Genomic DNA, 23,142 nt, shown 5'->3' with positions numbered 1-23,142 from the left:
CTGTGAAGTCCAAACTGAGCCAAAGTCCCTCCTACAATGTCTCCAACTAAAAGATAAAGAACTCCAGTGAGATCTCCCTCCATTACCTTACATTACCTTGCAGGGAGGGGTATTCTGGAGCCATTACAAATGGACACTCCAGCTGATAGTTTCAACATAAGCATTTGCACCTCACAAATATACAAATTGGGGTCTGATTAGAGCAAATGTCAATAATACAGATAAAACTGTAATAGGTATCATGATTAAAGGTATCATGATTTTACCAGCAAGCCCCTGCTACACAGTAGGTTATTAATGCTATAGAATAGTTCTATTTGTTCCCCAGCTTCTCCAGCCAGCCAGACAAAATCTGCTGCTCTGCACCTCCCACTCACTGCTTCTAGTTTAGTCCTTGAGACCATCCTTGACTCGTCTTTCTTCATCTCCTATTGTATCCAGTTAGTCATCAACCTCAGATCCCTGTTGAGAATAAATTGCAAGAGTCCCCTCCGTGTTCTCTCTGCCTCCAGTCTCGACAAGTTCAGATTCAACAAGAGTGATTCTCTAGTTTTGTTGATGGCATCACCACCATCATCCCAGTCCCCCAGGCTCACAGCCTAGGTTTCCTCCTCAACTCTCTCTCACATCTGGAATCATATAGCTTGGAAGAATCTGAGACAGATTTAGAACTCAATCTTCCTCTTCCAGATAATCTACAAGGGCAGGATCTTATACTTCTTTGTAGCCCTAGTGCCTAGAATGCAGAAACCACTCATTTACTTCACAAACATTTATTGAGGGTCTACTATGCACTAGGTGCCTTATTAAACACAATGAGGAAGAGCACCTCCTCTCATTCTGTATTCAGACTCTAAAGCACAGATTTATGAACCACCAAAGGTCACTTCTCTGGGGAGGTCATTCAGAATGAGATTTTCCACCTCCTCCATGGGGAAGGCCCCAGTGTCAGATGCACAGGTTTTGAGATGTTCCATAGTCAGGAGATTTGGTTATTAATATTCTCAGCATCGGGGTGCCTTTAAGGATCTTAGTGGGAGGTTGTTTGCTGATCGACTTCCTCTGTTCAGAGTCTCAGAGTGTGGGAATGAGAATCATTAGGTGTCTTGTCAGTTGACAAGTGAAAATGAGCTTTGTGGTTTCACACTCTACAGAACCAACAAACAAACGAGAATGATGGACGGGTCAGAAGAGCCGGCATCCGCAGGCAGCAGTAACAGAGCCTGTTATGGAACAGAGGAAAGCGAGAGCCCAGAGGGGAACTTGGTCAGGGGTGGTCACCCTTTTCCGTACCAAAGAACACCAACAGTGTTGGGCGATTGCCCAGAAAGTTAGGAACAGTGTGAAAAATCTCAAGACTAAGATTTCAAATACCACATTTTTGGAGTCTAAGAAATCTGTAACAATTAACACAGTTTTCATCACATTGGTCCCCAGCTTAAGAACTTACAGTGGTTCCATATTTACTTTCAGGTCAAATCCAATGCCCTTCCACCTATTATTCAAGGCCTCCCATTAATTACCCTTTGCACTTCCACATATCATAAACACATAACTACAACTCATCTCAAACACAACCTCATCTCATTACTCCGCAGGCTGCCGGTCCCTAAAATGGACCCTGCTTAGGTTCTTCTCATTGTATATCATTCTTGCTCAGGATCCCACACTCCATTCTCCTTGTCCAAATCCTTCACATCCTTTAGAGTCTCAGTCAAACCAAGTGTCCTCCATAAATCCAATTCACCAAATATTGTGATCTGATATTATTAATAAGCCACCAAGAGTTCACTTAGCCCAGGTAATGTGCCCAGCCCCAACTCTACACCAGCTCTTCTCTTAGTTCCCTCAAAAACTGTAAAAACACATTATGTGCTTTATCACAGACTTCCTTTTGGTTTATCTTTCTTAGACACCGTGTCCCCTATTTCTCTAACTCCTGGTTTCTAAGACAGTGCGGGGCATTTATATGATGGAATGTATGACATTTCATTGGTGTGAAAAACACCCCTCAGTCAGAAACCCCTTCCCCAATCCGGATCACAATCAACAATCTAAGACTGCATATGCATATTGAGTAGTAGTTAAGTCTTGGGAAAATCCTGAGGCATAATAGAGTTAAATCAATAGCTATTAACACTTATATGGCTAATTGCCAAGCATTTCATATATGTTCTTTCATTTCACAGCAGTTGTGAGGTAGATACCATAATTATCCCCATTTTACAGATGAGGAAACTGAAGCAGAGAGAAGTTAAGTGACTTGCCCAGGGTCCTACAACTGGTAAGAATCTGCGTCAGGGCATGAACTCAGATCTTCTTGAGTCCAGTACTCTATCCATTAAGTTACCTAGCTACGACCAATTGATATGCCTGGAGTTCCATAGCTAGTTAAGTCTGAGAGATTGAATTTGAACATGACTTCTTGATTTTCAAGCCTGGCCCTTTCTCTGCTGTACTGTGGGGCTGCGTTTCTGTGTCTATATGTGTATACACGTGTGTGTGTGTGTGTGTGTGTGTGTTAACTGAGGCTTTTCTGATTTTAGGTACCACACTCTACTGCATCACCTATCTGTCTATCTACTTCTCTTCTATGTGTCTGTCCATCCATCCATCCATCCATCCATCCATCCATCCATCCATCCATCTATCCCTCTCTCTATCTCTCTATTGATCTGGCATATACTAGGATCTGAATAAATCCTTGTTGAAATCAAATCTCTACTGAGCACCTGCTAGGTATACATAAGCTATTTCCCCAGTACAGAAAGGAAAAAAAGATCCAGCCTGCTGTAGTGGAAAGAGGACCTGGAATCTGTAGAAACTTGTGTCAAATATCAGCTTTAATACTTCCTAGCTAGGTGAACCTGAGCAAGTTGCTCAATCTTTCTAAGCCTCGGTTTGCTCATCTATAAAATGGGGCCAAACACACCTTTGTTACCTCCTTCCTGGGATTTCTGCTCTGCAGAGCACCATATACACACAACTTGCCATTATGTGGTCTCCATCTTCATGGTGTTTATGAGCCAAAAAGACATATCTGAGAGATTCACAGCATCAGAAAAGACCTTTCTAAGGGAGCTGGTTTGCTCCATTTTTAGCAAAGTCACATCTAAATCATTCCAGAGAGTAGAAGATCCGGCATTGGTGGAGCATGTTCCATTTGGAAGAGGATTTATCCTCGCTTTAAAGACAACTCAGAGATAGAAGCAGCGAGGTGGTGCAGCAGAGTGTGATACCTAAAATCAGGAAAACTTCAGTTTAGATTCTGCCTTAGACACTCACTAGCTGTGTATCCCTGGAGAGATCATTCAACCTCTCTGACTTCAATCTCCTTATCTGTAAAATGGGGCTAATAACAGTACCTACCTCTCAGGGTCATTGTGAGGCTTACATGAGACTGCATATGCAAAGGGCACATAAAAACTGTGCACTTTAAAGTGCTATCTAAATCCTGGCTATGACTTAAGAAATACTGCTTTGTTCTCTAGGTTTTTATTCAGACATAAACCTTTGTTTGTACCCTGACATTTTTGTTTTCCTATTAAGTATGTAAAAGAATGCTTTAAATCAAATAAAGTAGTTTGTGCTAAAAACAAAGGGGAAAGGATGTCCTAAAAACAACAATTTGGTACCCTTCCTTAACAACCCATTCCAATTTTCCAAAGCATAGGCTGGGTGGCCTTCTTTAAACCTTAGTCTGAACCGTCTACGCTCTAGCTTAAATGAATATCGCCTCCTCCTAAATGAGGAAGCAGCCTGCATTGCTGCTCTCCTTTGAACAAGGGCCCAGGGATTGATGACCATTGTGAAATGATCTCATAGACCTCTCTCTCCAGGCTCCATAAATCAAGGGCCTTGAACCTTTCTTCGGAGGTCTGGTTGCATCAATAGGGCTTTATGCTTCAGTGCACATGCATAATCCGCCTATCCAAGAAGAGGAAAATGTCTGCTGAAGTAGATCATACTGGAGTTGCAGGACCACAAGCACTGGTGGATGGGCATTCCTCTCTCTGTTCCCCCTCCCTAAGCTCAAGGCCTTTGTCCAAGGTAGGTGCTAAATAAATGTTCATTTGAAATGAAATCGGGGAGTCCCTTTCCACAAGAAAAAAAATTTTAAGAGATGCAAAAGCAGAGCAGCGATGCACCTCCCTGTCACTCCTGGAAATACTCATTAACACCTTCTGCTTGCCCAGAAACCTGTGATCACAAGTCTCATCCTCAACTGATGAAAGAAAAGCGTCAGTCCCTATAATGGAGGATTCACCTCTGAGAATTGCTTTTCTGGGAGAACCAGGCACAAATTAAGCAGCCAAGATCTGCTTTTGGTATCTCTCACTGTGACAAAGAAACTTCTATCAGCCAAATTTAAAGAAATTTCAATAAAGTGCCTTTCGTCGTAGTCTCCTTTTCTGAACCGAATTAGACTAAATCATCCCGAAGTTCTCTTCTAAGTATATCCTCAGATCCTACAATCTAGGAGGCACCTGATTACTATTTGATGATTGATGCATTGCCTGAGAAGTCCCAGGTACCTAAACAGATCACCTTGTCCCTGAAAAATGATTCAATCTGTGAGTATTATTAAGTGTTCAGTGGATATATACTAGGTACTATGCTAGGCGCTGAAAATGCCAAGGTAAAAATTAAATGGTCCCAAGGGCAGCTAGGTAGCACAGTAGATAGAGCATCAGGCTTGGCGTCAGGAGGACCCGGGTTCAAATTTGGCCTCAGACACTTTTGACTCTGTGACCTTGGGCAAGTCACTTAACCCCAATTGCCCAGCCTTTGCTGCTCTTCTATCCTAGAATTCATACTAAGACAGAAGGTACCGGCTTTTTAAAAAAATGAAATGTTGCTATCATCAAGTAGCTTGCATCCTTCCCAGGGGAGACCCCATGTGTTCATACATGGAAAATCTATACAAAGAAGATTCAAGGTAATTTTGGGGGAGAGAGAGGAGGCATGCTGGGGGGAAGAGCATCCAGGAACACCACAGACCCCCAACTCCTGTATTTGAAAATCTGTGCTCTGAAGGTGCACCCCAAAATGCAGGCCTTTAGAGCCTTCATGTCTCCTCCCCTCATTCTGAACAAATTTAATCCCAACAGAAGGGGTCTCCTGTCTGTGCCAGGCACAAAATAAACCAGTGCAAGGCAAATGGACAGTTTGCCGCAGTCATTAGTGGGAGACGGAGCCGTTACCCTAGACAAGGGCCAGCGAGACAAAGCAGAGGCTGGTGCTAGTAATCCTGAGGAGGGCACTCGCCTCTCCCCTGCTCCCAGGCGGGCTGAAGCCACCTCAGCCCCACAGAACTAGCGGAAACCTGATTCTCCCTCTGCAGAGCCGCTGCTTGCTGTTGGCAAGAAGAGGAAGGGAGTCGGCTGAAACATCTGGGGGTGGCAGCATCTCGCCTCTGGGTTTGGCAGTGTCTTGTGTGGCCCTGGGGAGAATCTTAGAGAACGGAGTCCTTCAGACAAAGGGAACAGGGATGGGCCCATCAGCCCATCAGCGATGGCTGCAGCCCAATAAGCCCCTTCAGAGCCCTGCCCTTGCTGGAGCAGCGTTCGGGAGACCAGGGCGGTCCAGGTTTGAAGATGCTCACAATAGCCAGGGAACAGCTCCCTGTGCGGAAGGTCTCCAGGTGGGAGGGAATGAGTGGAGTGCTCCCAGGGACTGCAGAGACCTTTTCAGTCTTCTCATATTTGACCGACTTCCATGATCTGGATGACGCTGGCCTTTTCCTTGAATAAGACGCACAACTTTTGACCCTGTACCTTTTTATTGGTCAGCTCCTGTACCTAGAGGAGAGCTGAAAACAGTGTCTCTTACTTCATCCATAGGAGCCATAGCTCGGTGGTACAGCGGATAACCTGGAGTCAGGAAGAGCTGGGTTCAAATCTGACCTCGGATATTTCAGTTGTGTAACCCTCAGCAAGTCACTTAACCCTATTTGCCTCAGTTTCCTCATCTGTAAATGATGAAATGGCAAATCACTCCAGTTTCTTTGCCGAGAAAATCCCAAATGAAGTCACAAAGTGTTGGACGTGACTGAAAAATGACTGAATAACAACGAGCGATTCCTTGGGCCTCAGAAGCCTCATCCATAAAGTGAGAAGGTTGACTTCGAGGACCCCTGGGGTCCCTTCAAGTTCTAAATCTCGTGATCCCTGGAAAGAAGACGCAACAAAAGGAGGACGAGTTTGATCCGCTCCAGCATGCCCCTTTGCACCCCCCACACAGAACGTGCTGGAGCACGTGGACATCATCAGGAGATCGTGGGAAGTGCTATCACTGGGCAGGGGGCCAGGAGGCAGACGTGAGTGTGGTCTGCTGCATCTGATCCAACAGCTGCGGATCTGGGTAACCCACCCAAGCAGTCAGAGCCAGCAGAGATGCCTCGGGAGCACCGATGTCCATGGCGCGATAACTCCGAGAGGCCCGGGGACGTCCCCAACCCGTCACGTGTGCAGGAATGACCTCAGGCAGGACTGACAGAGCAGGATGTTCACTATTCCTACTCTGCTGGACCTCCAGGGCAAGGTCTGCTTGGCCAAAGATACCCAGCAGGGTTACCAGTTATTGATCAGAAACTGAATGCTGATTGGATCTGTGGCCAGCAGATCATAGCTAGCAGGTGGGGGGCAGAAGGAAGGGGGCAGAGAATAGTTCCATTGTGAGAACAATTCATTTCAGACTGAGGATTGCTCCTACTCAGAGATGCTGGCTCTTAACTCTATGGATGCTGGGACAGCTGAATGGCACAGTAGATAGGCCCAGCCTAGGTTCAAATCTGGCCTCAGATACTTCCTAGTTGTGTGACTTTGGGCAAGTCACTTACCTGTTTGCCTAAACCTTTCCCTGCTGTCTTAGAGGTGTTACTAAGGCAAGCTAGGTGCTTAGTACTCACAACTATTAACCTTCCTCACAACAACCTTGAGAAGTAAATGCAGTTATTATCCCCATTTTACAACTGAAGCAAACAGAGGTAAAGTGACTTGCCCTGGGTCACCCAGCTAGTAAGCCTCTGAAGCTGGGCAGGACCTCAGGTCTACCTGGCTCAGGGTTTCCCCACTCGGTGCTCCAGCCACTGTGCCACCTAGTGGCCGGATGTACGTATTGCTTTGATGCTAATATACTCTATTTCGCCACTTTGATAAACAGGTTTCTTTAAAAATGGTTTTTTTCAGAGTATCACGAATCTCTTCGCTGTCTGTTAGAGCCTATGAATCCCTTCTCGGAATAATATTTTTAAATGCATAAAAGAAAATACAGAGGATTGCAAAGAAAACCAATTTTACTGAAATAAAGCTACAGCAATAATTACTAAACAAGTTCACCAACCCCTGGTTGAAAACGCCTGCATGACCAAAGTAATGACTTTGTTAAAGGCGATTCACGGAGACACAGCTTGAAAAGGCTGAAGAATTTACTAGTTTTTGCTAAATAGGTGGGGCCTGGAGCTGAGAGAGATTTGATTGGTGGACAAGAACACAGCCCAGGAGACCCAGAAAATAAAAGCAATCCATAGGCTGGTCAATCAACAAGCATTTATTAATAACCTAATGAGCCAGGCACTGTACACAGTGGGTTACAAAGAAAGACTGAAACAGTTCTGAACTACATTCTAAACGAGGATAGTTATACAGCTATAGTGTATATATATATACACATATATATGTAATAACCTTGGCAGAATTACATATATACAAAATATAATGTATATCTGATAAATATAATTCTACCAGAATTATACATAATGTATACAATTATATATTATACAGACTATATAAAATATAGTATATAATTACACATATACTTTATGAAAATAAATATATGTGAAGTATATTACATAGTATTTATAAAATTCTGCCAAGGTAATTTTCCTGTACACAAATATTATCTAGCAATAATATAATCGAATATCAATACATTTTTATGCATTACCATCTAAGTTACACAAGAGAAAGCACTAGGACTGGAGTCATAAGACGAATTCAAATTTGATCTCAAACACTAACTCGTTGAATGACCCCGATCGAGTCTTTATTGACCCTGTTTTCCTCGGTTTCTCTATCTGTAAAATGGGAATAATAGCACCTACCTCACTTGTGAGGGTGAAATAGAAATTGTAAAGCACTTAGTCCAGTGCCTGGTACATAGTAGGCACTATATCAAAGTCACTTAATTATTAATATTATCATAATACACGTGTTGTGTATATCAAATCACGTCACATACTAGTCCCCGCCCCGAGCTGCGCAGAGGGCTGAGGGATGGAGCCAAACCGCCAATTTGCCCCGCCCTTCCCCGAGTGAGGCCCGCAGTGTCATTCCCACTGCAAAGGCCCTGGCTCCTTTGACCCGCCCAGCGCCTGGATGGGAGGGGTCACGTAACTCTGGTCCACACTGCACACAGGAGAGAAATCAAGGCGGGGAGGGCGTGGCCAGTAGGGTCAGAGGTCAGGACTCGGGCGTCCCCTCCCCTCCCCCCTTACACTGACTACCTCCCTGAGCCTCAGTTTCCTCATTTGCGACAGGAGAGGCCTGCCCTTGCTGACCAGCTGGGATCCTACGCCTCTTTCAGCTCTCTCAGGTGGGCGCCGCTATGACTCCATTTTAAAGCAGAGAAGACCCAAGTTCTGAGGGGGTTGGCCAGAGCGGCCTAGGGAGAAGGAGTTTCGAAGCCGCCGCGAGGGGGCGCTGCGGGAGGCTGCCCTGGACGCTGACGTGGCGTGCATGGTGACGTAAAGCGCGATGGCGCATAGAGGCGCGCGGGCAGGATGCGGAAGCGCTGCTCTGGGCAGCTCTCAGGATTGTGGAGCTCCACGCTTCGTAGACCTTGAGCTCCTCCTCCCTTGCAGCCGCCTTCATGGCTGTGTGGAATGGGCCAGCATTCGCTGGCTTCCTGGCGGTGGCCGTCGGCTCCTTCTTGCTGCTGCAGCCCGAGCTGCCCGGCTCGGCGCTGCGTGCGCTCTGGGGGTCTCTGCACGGGGGAGCCTCAGCCGAGGGCCGGCTAGCGGCGGCCTGGGAGGCGCTCATCGTGCGCCCCGAGCGATCGTGGAACCGCGTGGCCGTGGGGTGAGTGCGGAAGGGCCTGAGGACACCGGTGGCCGTCCCCTCCTCCCTCTCCCCACGGTTCCTGATTCCAGCGGGGACTATCGCCTGGTTTGGATTGTGTGTGATGGGTGTAGGAAGAGCGAGGGAAGAGGTTGGCGAATGGGGTGTACGGCTCAATAGTGAGGGTGCTCCCTACACAAAGTGAAGGTTTTGGCCTTTTGAGGAACCCCCAGTAGGGAGGCGCTTTACTACCTCAGAGATGTGGGAGTCTGATGACGCCGGGCCCGTCTCCTTACTCCCCAGAACCTTTTCCCGCTCCCTGGGTTTCAGCTGTAGATGGGCGCCGGTCTTGTGGGTTTATTCTGTTTGGTGGAGTACGGGTGATCTTGGGCTTTTGTCAGAAGGATAAACTTCATTGTAGAAAGATGCACAAATGTTCTCTTTCTTCCCACAAAAAGAGAAAAACTAAACTCTTTGAGGTGTAAAAGATCAACTTCTCAGGGGGGAAGCCAGATTAGGCAAGAGTTTGAAGAAAGATCTGAGGGTTCTGACAAAACTACGTGAGTCAGCAGAAGTTTGCAGTAACCAAGCTCTTGGGGCCTTTCAGGAATAAGAAAGTGATAGTTCCTCCTAAGGCTACCCTGGTGAAACCGTGTCTGGAGGATTGGATTCAGCTCTGTGCACCGTTATTAAAGGACATTGATAAACTCGAGAAGTCCAGAGGAGAGGATAGTAAAGAGCCCTCAATCCACGTCGTGGGAATCTGTTGAAAGAACGGGGGTGGGGGGTGGGGGGGTGTATTCTGGGAAACACTGACCAAATCGTTGCCTTAGAGTATAAGGGAACTAGGTAGAAAAGGAATGAGTAGTTTAGCAATGGTTGGAAGTTACAAGGAGGCAATTAGGCTTCATATTGGGGGAGGGGGGATTCCTACCAGTTAGAGGTGCCCAAAAGTGGAATGGCTTCCTTATCATTGGAGGTTTTCAAAAAGATGAAATGAGTTGTTGGATAATGTAGTAAGGAAGTATTGGAGATTACTTTTGGGTGTGGGTTAGAACAGAGGCCCACTAAGGGTCCCTTCCAACTTGAAAATTCTGTAATTTCTGTAAAATCCTGTTGATATCGCTACTTGTCTCCCACACTGATGTGGCAAGGAAAACCTTTGTAATTTGCATTTCATTTGCAGTCATAATTTCCCACTCTTCAATTATACTACTGTCTGTGTTGTACAGTACTTAGCATTTGGGGATCTTTTCTATATTCTTGTGAAAGTTAAACTGTCATTATTAAAATGAGTTAGGTTCACAGCCTTCATATTTACTTTGAATCTGCTTCAGAAGGATGCCTTGCTAAACTGCATCCTGGAAAGAAGTGCTTAGCTGGCTTCAAGTGTTATAAATTACTGTTTCTATTCTATTTATCATTCAAAAGTGTAATTGGAGGTACTTATAAGTTAGCCTCTGTGTCTTGTTTTACTGACTAAAACAAAGCTGTTGAGACCCTCTGTTTCACTCCTGCCATCTCTTTCTTAATGCTTCTTCCCACACTTTTTGAATCAGGAAATCCGGTTTTAAATCATGCCTGACGCTGAAGGTCTCTGCACCTCAGTTTTTTCATCTGTAAAATGGATGTGATAATAGCATCCCCTAACTCCAAATTTGTATTCTTCCTACTGTACAAATTACCTCTTGCCATTTAATGTATTCTCTTTTTAGTTGCCATGAAGGACAGCAGTCTATACTTAATGGTGATTTCCAAGCTGAACCAAGAACCACTGAGAATCAAATATGTCTGTGCTAAGGAAGTTTCCCATGAACTCCTAGAGGAACAGCCTGGGGTAGTGGAGAGAAGTCCAGTCTTAAAAGTTTGGAAGTCCTGGATTCATATTCTACATGGAATCCTAGAGCCTCCCATACAGTTTTGGAATTAAATTAGAGTTAATTGCAGATCATGGAGGGAAGCATGGCAGGTAACACAGATTCAGACACCTCCCCCCACTCCTAACTCCCAAAAGTTCACAAAGCACTTTCCATACAAATCCAAAATTTGACACTGCCTTTGTGATGTTGTGCAAGTTTACTCACCTCATGAATGTTTTCTCATCTGTAAAATACCAGATGACCCCTGAGGTCACTTGTAGTTCTGGGCTCTGGTGAAAGGGAGCTTTTCTGCTCAACTTCTTCTACAGTTTACCCTCTTCTGCTCTACTCTGTGTGGATAAATGTCATATCCAATATTCTTTACCCAATTAAAATGTAAGGTTTGTGAGGGCAGGGACTCTGGTTTTTCTTTTTCCATTCCCAGCATCTACCTTAATTTGTTGAATTCTATATATATGGGAAATGAGAAACAGGTTTCTTGTGGTTGACTTACATTATGAAATTAACCTGTTAGGTCTTGTCAGATTTTGTAGAACTATTGAAAAATGTTTCAAAAGAGCTGCTTTTTTTTTTTGTGAATGGAATGGACTTGTCCTGCTTTGAAGAAGCAGCAATGGTAGAGCTGGTCTTGCAGGCAGAAAGACTTGTGTTCATATCCTTTCTCTGGCACATACTGGTTATTTGTAGCTGAGCTAGAGAGGATTATTTCATCTGTAAAATGTTATGTTGAGTTTGGGATGCCTACTGGACATTCATGTCTGACCAGCAGCTAGTGAGATGGTGATTCTGGAGTTCAGGAGATCAGTGAGACTTAGATAAATCTGAGAATCTTTTACCAAAGGGAAGAGTGAAAGAATAGAGTCTGTATCAGAGTCTATTGGGAGTATGATGATCTATTAAGGGAGACTGAGAAAAAAAAGGGCCACATATGAGTAGTGTGTTCCTGAATCTATCCAGTCACTTAATAAGCATCTGTTTTTGAACCTCTTACTACATCCTACTTACTGTGCTAATCACTGGTGATTAATCCTGCTTTCAAGGAGCATACATTCCCTTTGGGTAACAGCATGTAAATAACTAGGTGTGTATATATATATATATATATATATATATATATATATGAGTCACTGTTTATTCTGACTAGTAGTTAAGGTGATGGAACACCCAGAGATCACAGAAATCTATGGATCAATTTAAGACATTCAGACTCTTTCTGAATTGGAAAGTGAGTATTTATGGGACTGACCATGGGAGGTACCAAGATCATAATATAATGAGTACAGAATGGATTGGAGTCAGAAAATTTGTGTTCATATATCAGCAGTATAGAGGCCATTGACTCTTCTGTCATAGCATTATGGGCAGTGAGTGAGATGTTGGTCAAGTATGGGCACTGCGCCATCTGTGCTTCTCTTTGTCTAACATGTCAGCATATCACCAGGGAGGGTAGTTCGTCAAATGAGACTTTTTTCCAGACCTTTCAGAAATTTTTTATTCCTTGAATTTGTTTCACTACCTTTCTTCATTTCTGCCTCTTAGACTCCCTAGCTTACTGAAGTCCCAGCTCTTGTGATACCTCCTACAGGATGCCTTTTCTGATACCCTGAATTTTTTTTTTTAAAACCCTTACCTTCCATCTTAGAATCAATACTATGTATTGGTTCCAAGGCAGAAGAGTCGTAAGAGCTAGGCGATGTGGTTTAAGTGACTTCCCCAGGCTCACACAGCTTGGAAGTGTCTGAGGTCAAATTTGAACCTAGTACCTCCCATCTCTTGGCCTGGTTCTCAATCCACTGAGCCACCCAGCTTCCCTGTAACAAATTGCATATTTGATGCGAGTGATGAGTCAAGGATAACAGTGAGGTTGTGAGCCTGGGTAACTGAGAGGATTGTGATACCCTTAATGGTAATGGAGATGAAGTTAGGGTGGGAGAAGATGAGTTGTTTGTACATGTTGAATTTGGAAGTGCCTATTGATGCATAACTCTGAATCTTAGAAGGACTCGAGATAGAAACACAGCTCTAGAATTATGTGGATGTAGGAAAGATCACTGGACCCATGGGAAAAGATGATAGCAAATGCTGTTTTATAGAGTGAAAGGAGGGGGACTCAAGATAAGGCCTTGGAGGACATCCACAGGTAATGGGCATACATGGAGACTGAGGAGGGGGTGGTATAGACAGGAGAACTAGGAGAGAGCAATGTCAAAAAAAAAAAACCCAAAAAACAAGCCCGGAGAGGAAAGAGCATCCAGAAGGAAGAGAAGAGTTTGTTTCAAAGACTACAAAAAGGTCAAGAGGGGATCAGGATTGAGAAAAGTCCATTCGGCTTAGCATTTAAGACATTATTAGTCATTTGGGGGAGAGAAATTTCAAGCCATGAGTTATATCTATGAGGGAAGAAGTGAACAAAAGTTCCATAAATCAAATAGATTGAACCAAGAAAAGATCATTGGATTTGGAGGTTAAGGGATATATTGGTAACTTTAGAGAGTGTTATATTTGGAAGATAAATTACAAAGAATAAAATAATGAGTGGAATATGATACATTTGTAAGAAGTGCAAACAAATCTTTTTTTTTTAACCCTTTCTTACCTGTCTTAGAATCAGTAAAGAGTGGTAAGGGCTAGGCATTTGGGGGGTAAGTGCCCAGGGTTACACAACTAGGCAATGTCTGAGGCCAGATTTGAACCTAGGACTTCTCATTGCCAGACCTGGCTATTCACTGAATCACCTAGCCATCTCATGACATATCTTTCTTTTATTTCATCCTTATGCTCAGTGAGATTGAGAGACCACAAATCAGTGAACCCCAAATTTTAATTATTCAACAAACATTTTTTGAGCACTTAGAGTGTATGATGCCCTATCTTGGACACAAATACAAAGATATGTAAGATAGTCTTTGCTCTGGAGTGTGATCTTTTTGAAATTAGTCTTTATTGCACTCAACTCTGTATTCGCTGCTCAGGAGAATTGAGTATCAATATAAGCCGTAGTCTTTGCCTTCAATGAGTTTAGTTAGGAGACTAGGTTAAAGTCAATGAAAATGCTTAAGTGATAACACTTGGGAATACTCAGGGATTCTGAAAAGGAAAGGTGGAAAGGAGGGAGGAAGATTTGGGGAAAAGGAAATTAGGACTAGGTAGTGGTGGTACCTTCTAGAGGAAATATTTCTTAATCCCCTATCGTGGGTTCTTAACTTTTTGTATCATGGATCTGCATGGCAGTCTGAGGAAGCCTGTGGACTTCTCCAGGTCATGTTTTTAAATGCATAATAGAAAACACATACTAAATGTTATTGAAATATTTTTAAAAACAAGTTCATAGGAGGTCCTGGGTTCAAATCTATCCTCAAACCCTCATTGCCTAGCCCTTACCATTCTCCTGCCTTTGAACCAATACACAGTACTGATTCTAATACGGAAGGTAAGGGTTTAAAAACAAACTCAGGTTAATAATACCGGCCCTAGATGTTAGTGTTTTCCACCTAAAATTCTGTCATATTTATTTATCTGGTTGCAGTTGTAGTTGACCCTTGAGGGCACATTTGGTCAGAGACAAGGGACTTGCACTTTGCCAATGAATGGTAAGTTAAGCATTAAAGGGGATAGTTACATTTCAATAGGCAAAGATGATGTTGAACGGCATGAGGAGGTAGAGATGGGAATTATCATGGCATACCTGAGAGACAGTTAAGAGAGCAACTAGTTGGAATGAGTGATTGTGTATTGGAAAGTTTCAGGGTAAGGAAGAACTATGTTTTGTCTCCAAGAAAGCAAAGTAGGGAGGGACATAGATACCAAAATAGCTACAATGTATTTTAAACAAATCCTTCAGCCCTTTTTTATTAATGAGTTTCTATTTTTTTAGTCTCTCAAGATATAAAACTTGATTAAAGCCTGTGAAGTGTGACTATGCATATTATTAGGCTGTTTCAGAGATGGGTTAGCATGCAAGATGCTTCTCAGCCATTCTCCAAGTCTTGTGGCAGAGTCCCACTGTACCTCTGTTAGAGAAGATGGAATACCAACCCTGGGGTGAAGGGAGGTGAGCATGGAGGGCACACTTTGGCAGATGTAATAATTAAGTCGGCCTCCTTGGAAGATTAGCTTGAAATGGAAACAGATAGTCTCTAGAAGCTGAAAGTGGACAAACTTCAGTTGGGAGTTTGTGTATTAGTTATAGTAAGTTTATAAGGATTTTGAATCTTTGGCCTTTGGTATTCAGAAAAATTCTGCAGCTCTGGGTCAGCTGGTGGCCTAGTGGAGGAGAGGGCAGGATCCGAAGGCAGAGAATCTAGGTTTGAAACCTGGACCTGCTCTTTGTGTGACCTTCTGGACTTCATCTTCCACATCTGGAAAATGAAGTGATTATACTAGAGGATTTCTTTGATGGCCTGTCCCAGCTTTAGACCTATGGCTTTGTTATCATATTACCTATAGCAGGCTAGCATATTACCCTGCATATAGTAGGCTTTTGTTAATATGAAATGAATTCCTCAGAAATGTTTGGAGCATTACTTCATTTGTGCTGACTGCCTGCTTTAGTGTTCGGTATGATTATTACAAAGAATAATCCCAAATTGAGGGGATTTAGAGAAATGAAAAAGTGCTTAATGTGTGCCAAGTGCTTGAGATTAAACTACATAAGGGGTCCCTTTCCTTAAGGAGTTTATATTCTAATGTGGGAGACAGGACAGGAAGGGGAGTACCAGAGCACTTTGGAAAAGTTTCTGTGATGGTGCATGGAACCTTTGGGTAGTTGACTGATACATTCCATCCACTGGCTTCAGAACTAGAGGGGGAGAGAGGGTATAGAGGGCAAGAAAGGGTACCCAAAGAAGAGGGGCCATCTCCACCCAGAAAGGAGAAGGCAGGAGAGTTGGGAGTGAAGTGCAGCATAGTCCCCAGGCTTTCCTGAAGTTAGGTGAGGCAGTTGCCTAACATGACTGTACATTTTTCAGGGCAGCAAGGAGATTTATGAGTTTTGGTACATGGAGCAGATGCCAAGATGCCACTTACAAAAAATAGATGGCTGTCTAGTTACTTTAAAGTTTAAGGGTCAGATCCTTTTCATATCTTCTAAACAAAATGGATTTTTTAAATGCTTCCCTTTTGTAATGCTTGCAAATATTAGATGTTACAGTTCTTTTTGCAACATCTTTTTTTTTCCTTCTCCTTTTTCTCAGAGTCAATGCTTGTGTGGATGTAGTCCTCTCGGGAGTGAAGCTCTTGCAGGCACTTGGCCTCAGTCCGGGTGATGGGGAAGATCATAGTGTCTTGCATTCAAGAAAAGATCTGGAAGAAGCCTTCATTCATTTCATGGGCAAGGGAGCAGCTGCTGAGCGTTTCTTTAGTGATGGGGAGTCTTTTCACAACATCTCCCAGATAGCATCAGAGCTCCCAGGAGCCCAGGTTTGTGCCTCATTTGGGTTGTTTGGGTGAATAGTCCCCACCAACATAGTACTAAAAGGTGCCTCCTGTCTCTTTTCCTCATCTAATTTGTAATGTTTGTTATATTTGTACGGTACTAGGTGTGTGCCTGTATCGCCTATAAATTCCAATGCTCTCTTTCCTATTTGAGCTTCTTAATATATTGCTGCCCAAGTAATTTCTATTTTAAAGATAGATATTAATAGAATTCTGGCTCATCTTTTAAACAAACACACAGTACCAAAACTTGGGTTCCAATTCCCTCTGACATTATTTTATTATAATTGACAACAGCTTATGGAAGATTTATTTGTATATAAGAGTAACTCCATGGAGCCTTCTTCAGGAATAAGACATAATTTTTATGATGTATATGCTCTGCAGTGCATGATTGTAGTCATGTTTCCCTCTAGGAAAATGGAAAGAAAAGAGCCATATGTGAGTAAAGACAGGAGCAGCTTTGTTATAGGCATGTGTACTGGGACTTTATGAATAGGAAACTGCAGTGCGGCACTAGGAGGCTTCATTGCCTTTGTTTGTGTTGTTATTTGAGCTGCTTACACATCCTGCTTCTGCTACTAATGATCTTGTGACCACGTGTAACTCACATCACCTACTTTGGCCTCAGTTTCCTTATGAAAAATGAAAGAGTTAGACCTGATAACCTCTCAAGACCTTTCTAGCTCTGGATCCCATGATCTTTTCTAGTTTTTCCAAACCTTTTGGGATCTTTGGACAAAAGCCTCTTGGTATGACTAAGTTTGAACACCCCAGAGAGTAGCCTGTCATTGTTTGGTGGCTTCCCAACTTCTGGGAAAAGAAGAGGACATTAGTGTCCTGACATCTTGGGAATTTGCTTTTTATGAAAGTCATCTAACCATTTGTTAAAGATAAATTGTTTATGTCAGATTTTCTCTGAAGCTAGGGCAAGTGACTTAATCCTGTAACTTGTCAGTTTATAAATAGAATTATAAAGTATTAGAGCTAGAAATTAACTTAGAGATCTTATCATTTGACCTAAGATTTTTTTAGTTAGTTATATGATTCTCCAAGCCCCCCTTCTTTTGTATCCTTCCCTAGGCACCATCTTTCTTCAAGCTAGTCATCTTAATTGGAGGGTTGTACACTTAATTATGGTAGCAATAATAGGAATGGGGGCATTGAGGTAGTTTAGTGGATTGAGAGTCAGGTTTAGGTAGGTCTTAGGTTCAAATCTGGCCTTAAGCACTTCCTAGCTGTGTGACCCTGGGCAAGTCACTTAACCTCCATTGCCTAGCTCTTATTACTCTTCTGCCTTGGAACCAATATATAGTATTGATTCTAAGGTGGAAGGTAAGGATTTAAAAAAAATAGGAAAGACAATAAACTGAGTCAGGGGGTGAGAATGCTATTTCCCCTTCCTCCACTCATTTACCATGTGACCTTAGACATGTCCCTTGATTTCTCTGGACCTTAGTGAAGGAATGGGATTATGTATTTTCTTAATTTTGATTTTCTAAATCAGAATTTTGGTATAGGTGTGTGGGTTGGGAAATCCTCACTCCCATTTTGAATCTTTATAATCCCTGATACATTTTGATTTTTAAGATCCTCTGAAACTTATAATCTATGGACTTTTTATTAAAAATATTTTAACAACCATATTTCAGTATATTTGTTTTCCTTTTAATTCTATGTGTTTTAAAACATTATTCTGGAACTGGGTCCATAAATTTCATGACTTGCCAAAAGGAGCCCAAGACAAAAAAAAGGTGGAGAATTCCTGCTCTAAACAATGGGGATTTCTTCTTGCTAACTACTCTAACTGACTGGACCCTGAGGAATCTGGTCTGAGTCAGAGGATGAGAGAGAAAAGAATAAGTGTTTATGTAAGATTTATTCCTTGCCACCTAAGCATAATTCATTATTAAAAGCAAATGAGATAATCTTTGTGTAGTGCTTTAGCACAGTACCTAGCATGTAGTAGGTGCTCTATACATGCTTGCTATCATCATTAAGTTTAGAATAATTTTTTAAGGTACCAATTCAGTTCAGTTTATTATGTAAGACATTGTTCTAGGTGCTAAGGATAAAGACAAAAACATAACAATCTCTACCTTTGAGGAGCTTAAAATGTTTCATTTCGCTATGAAGAAATAGTTCAGAATATATGGACAGTCAGCTTGTAAGGTAGCAGGCTAAATATAAATAATAGACTTCTGTTGATATTCCTCTACAAATAACTCCCCAAATTGATCTATTCTGTACTCTCCTCAGTTGGAGTCCTATAATTCCAGCTGTCTATACCATCTTGCATATGTCAAACTCATTGTGTCATCCAAAAGTGAAATCACATTTCCCCTCTTCCACTATTAAGCCTGTTTTCCCTCATTTCTATACTTGAAGGCATCTTTGATTATTCATTCATCCTCTGACATTAAATCAGTTATTAAATCATGTCAATTTTGCCTCCATAATATTTTATTTCTTTTCCCTCTCTAGTTTATACTGCCACTACCTTAGGTCAAGCATCATTTGTTGCCTATATTGTCATATCAGCTTCCTAACTGGTTTCAGTATCTTCTCCAATTCATCCTCACTACTGCTGCTCTTTTTATCTTCCTAAAGCATGGTTGTATGCTTAGAGAATATCAAGAATTAGGTTAGACCCTAGCTGTATGACCCTGAGCAAGTCATTTAACCCCAATTGCTTAAACCTTGCCACTTTTCTGTCTTGAATTGACATTAAGACTCAAGGTAAGGGTTTTTTTAAAAATTAGGTGAGAGACAAGTGGTTTTTTATTCTCACCTGTACCCAAATTGGAAAACTACCCTTTATAATAACAAATATTTACGTAGTTTACAATCAAAGAACTCCATTATCTCCTGAGGCAACAGCACCCTACTGTCTACCAAATAAAATATACTTAGTTACCATTAAGACCTCTCCATAATCTCAGTTTCTTTTTATAGTCTCCTCCATAAATGAGCCATATTTGGTTGCATTGAAATAACAGTAGACTCTTTACTTGCCTTCATTCTTCATTCCTCTTTCTTTTCCATGCCTTTGTTCACACTAGTCCCCTATGTTTAGTGTGAACTCAGCCTCCTTCCTTCTGTCTATCAAGCCCCTCCTTTGAAGGCCCAACTCAAATACTAATCCTTTCTTGAAGCCTTCCTGGTTTATCTCTGCTCAGATTTCTTATAGTGCTTCAACTGAACATCCATTTTGTAATTATTCTCTATCTCATGTCATTGTTTTTTGTATACATGTCTTGTCCCATTCTCTTGACCTGTCTTGAGAGCAAGATCTGTGCATTAATTCATCTTGGTATACCTAGGATCTAGCTTAGAGCTTTATACAGATTAGGGTTAATAAAAAGTTTGTTGAATTTAGTAGATAAGGATTAATTAGACTTTTTTTCTCAAGATCAAGATTGAGATTGATTGAGTATAAGATATAAATGATAATTTAGGTCGGTGATAAAGTGAATAGAAACTCTAGCCTGGGATCAAGAAGATCTAAGTTCAAATGTGACCCAGATAGCTACTGGCTGTATAACCCTGAGCAAGTCACTTAAAGTCTATTTAACTCAGTTTCCTCATCTGTAAAATAGGGATAATAATAGCACCTAACTACCAGATTTGTTGTGAGGATCAAATGAGTTAATAGTTAGCATGGTGCCTGGTATAAATATAAATGTTTGCTATTATTGTTGTTGTTACTTTAGAATAATCAGGATTCTCCAGGGAAACCTTTTCTTATTTTGTCAAATCATTTTTCATTTTAGACTGTATACAAAACTGTAGCCTTAGCAGCTTAATGTTCATTTGAAAAGCTTGGCAAGTATTATCTATATTTTTTGCCAACATTCAAATACAAAGAAATCAGAAAGGGAGAAGACCCCTTCTTTTAGAGCAAGGATTTTTTTAAATCTTTTTTGTTTTATGAACTCTTGGCAGTCTGGTGAAACCTATGTATACCTCAGAATCATGTTATGTAAAGTCATAAAATACATAGGATTATAAAGCAGAACAATATCTTGAAATACAGTTAACAAAATATTAAAAACAAGTTCTCTCTATTACTGCCATCATCCCCAAAGTGGGTAAAACAGCCCAGAAAAATGTCTGTGCAGCAGAGGAAGTAGCTACTGAATTAGGCCTAGCTCTCTTACTCTATATATGCCAAGTGCCCAAACTCTCCAGAGAATTTTAATCCTAAGAACCCCTCTCTTTCTTAGGTCATTTTAAAATGAAAAGAATTTGCTAGGGTTAGGTATGATTTTGAAATGCATTTTAAATTCTCCTCTCTGGTCTCACTTTTTTCTATGGAAGATATTTCTCTATAGTTTAGGCATAATCCGACTAGAAACGATTTTTATTAATATTAGATTAAACAAATTCCGCACATCTTCCTGCCTAGAGAAAGAAAAGCCTAAACTACCACAGTTCTGTAAGGATAATTTTAGGGTTGTGACCTAATCTAAATTAATTTTGGTTGCCAGGGAATATCCCAAATAAAATACCCAAGTCAGTTTGGAAATTTATGGTGGTTGAATTAATATTGAGGGAAGGAATTAAGGAGAAAGGAGAGGGAAAAGGTGTAGGATTTTTCCTGCCTGGCCTATGCCAGGGGGAGTTCAAAGTCCTCCGCCACCAGGTCTCTGAAGAAGATTAGTAGCTTTCTAAGAGGATGGTGTTTGGAAGGTAAAGGAGAAAGAATCAGCCTAAACTTGGAGAGAGCTCAGTAAAGATGCCTCACCTGAACTAGGCTCCTCAGCTTTCTCTAGTATGGTATCAAGGAAAACTCACCGCTAAACCTGGACAAAAGCAGCCACCACCCAAGATGTGAAAACGCTCAGCATGCTCCACCAGCCACCTCTCCACTTCCAAAGAAGTCAGAGAGGAAGTGACGTGAAATATATAGACAGTTTTTACATGACTTTCCTGTATCTCACATGTACCAATGGTAGCTTAAGCTTAACTTAACAACAGCCCAGGGGTCTGTCAGTTGTTTCTGATTTGTCATTTGCTAGCACATGTCTGTCATAGGCCATCCTCCTAAATACTTAATCCTTAAGTATGGGTGTAGATATTCCTGTTTTTGTTAGACTAATTAGGGTGGAGTAAATCTAAAGTTCACAGTTCCCTCATGTCTTTGGAAATGACTTATAAGTTTTTTGGAGCTACAACTTGTAGTTTTCTCAGACAATAGACAAAATTCTAACATTAGGATTAATTGTGAATTAAGATATTAGGTAGCAATCTAGGTAACAGTTTGCTTTATCAAATAGAACAATAATCATAGTATTGGAGAACTGTTTTCCTAAAACTATTCTATCCCTTTTCAGCCATTCCAAAGATTCTACTTTTTAGATAGATATAAAAGAATACTGATCTTGAGTAAATCAGTGTAGGGTCTCTTTCACCTTCACATTCCCCCTTCCTCCCCCCTAATTTCCACTCCTCTCAGCCAATTCTATCAAAAGAGAAAACCAAGTTCCTTTTTAACTTCCTGTTCTCAAAAAATTGGTTAGGCTTTTGGTAAAGGGGGGGAGGGGGTTGTAGCAGGATGTTTTTGGGGATTTATAATTAAAGAAAGACTGATAGGGGTTTTCTTTCTATTAGTTCAAGAGCTTCAGATAAGAATGCTGAGAAAAATATTTTTCTTATTATTTATAAAAGAATTATTGGGTGGGGGAGAGGGAAAGTACTTAGTGTACTTTCATACTTCACTTTGCAGTCTTAACCACTATGGGTTTTGGTCTTCCCTGTCATCAAAATAGCTTTCTATATTGAGTTTCTTTTTTCTTGTTTGCTCACTTTCCAGCCTTTTTCTTTTCTTTTAATTTAAAAAACTGCGTGCCATCTTTGGCACCCATGCCATAGTTTGCATTAACCCTATCTCGGCTCCCCCTGCCGTCTAAGAATCACCAAAGGAAGAAAATCTTGTGATTTTTTACATCTACTGTGCTGACATTTCTTGGCAGCAATTCTTCTATTCTTTGACTCTCTGTGGATGCTCCCCAGGCTTCTCTCAGCAGGAGAGGACTTTGCCCTCTACTGAGAAAATGAGCTCCCTCTTCTCTCCTGTTCTATACTTCAAACTTCCTTTTTGTCATCTTCCATTCTCTTTTCCCTTACTCTAGTCTGAAAAAAAGAATGACCTTTAACCAACCTCTTTTCTTGCTCTCATGATCCCATCCCCTTCTGTCTCCTTTAAGAGCATGATCTTATCTCCTTGATCTTCATTCTTTTCTTATATACTGGTTCCTTCCCCCTTGCCTGTAAACATCCTAAGGTTCTTTCAGTTCTTAAACCTTCAAAGTTTGATATTTTTTCTGTTTTTTATATGGAGCACTTACTTTTATTCAGTTCCTAGAATCATAGCTTTAGAGCTAAACAGAACTTTAATGGTAATATAGTCTAGCACCTTTGTTTTACAGATGAGGAAATAGAAGTTTAGAGTCCTCAAGTTCACATAGCTTGTAAGTATCAAGCTTCCTGCAGACCCCAGAGAAGTGAGAAATTAATAAAATGGTAAGGGTATCAGGCTATTCTACTGGAACCTCTTTACTATGGACAAGCTTGAGCAGCCCCTCAAATCACTTGCTATGGGACTGGAACCTATCCTTCCACACTAGGGAAGCTGCCAACCTCCTTTTCATTGTGGTCTGGACTAATACTTCTAAAATGGGACTGGGTGATTAAGGACACAAGTAATAGCCAGTGAAATTGCACTTGGGCTGCGGGAAGGGTGGGTGGAGGGGAGGGAGTGAAATAAT

General features: G+C 41.7%; 1 protein-coding gene across 4 annotated transcripts in view; it reads left to right on the top strand.

Annotated features, from left to right (window-relative positions):
* The first annotated feature begins 8,355 nt into the window (after positions 1–8,355).
* ADPGK (ADP dependent glucokinase) overlaps positions 8,356–23,142 on the top strand; it is a 49,709-nt gene continuing 34,922 nt past the window's right edge. For 2 of the 4 annotated variants that reach the window (XM_001365153.5, XM_007478120.3), the window contains exons 1-2: positions 8,754–9,080; positions 16,132–16,357. In XM_001365153.5, the coding sequence (XP_001365190.2) occupies positions 8,872–9,080; positions 16,132–16,357 (435 nt within the window). In that variant the 5' untranslated portion in view covers positions 8,754–8,871. Of the gene's footprint in view, positions 8,596–8,753; positions 9,081–10,436; positions 11,029–16,131; positions 16,358–23,142 lie in introns of those variants that run through there. The other 2 variants (XM_056798358.1, XM_056798363.1) reach the window with 2 other exon arrangements.

This window comes from Monodelphis domestica, chromosome 1, assembly GCF_027887165.1.
Source record: "Monodelphis domestica isolate mMonDom1 chromosome 1, mMonDom1.pri, whole genome shotgun sequence".
NCBI lineage: Eukaryota > Metazoa > Chordata > Mammalia > Didelphimorphia > Didelphidae > Monodelphis > Monodelphis domestica.
The sequence above is the reverse complement of the archived record's forward strand: the minus strand, read 5'-3'. Positions and strand labels throughout refer to the sequence as shown.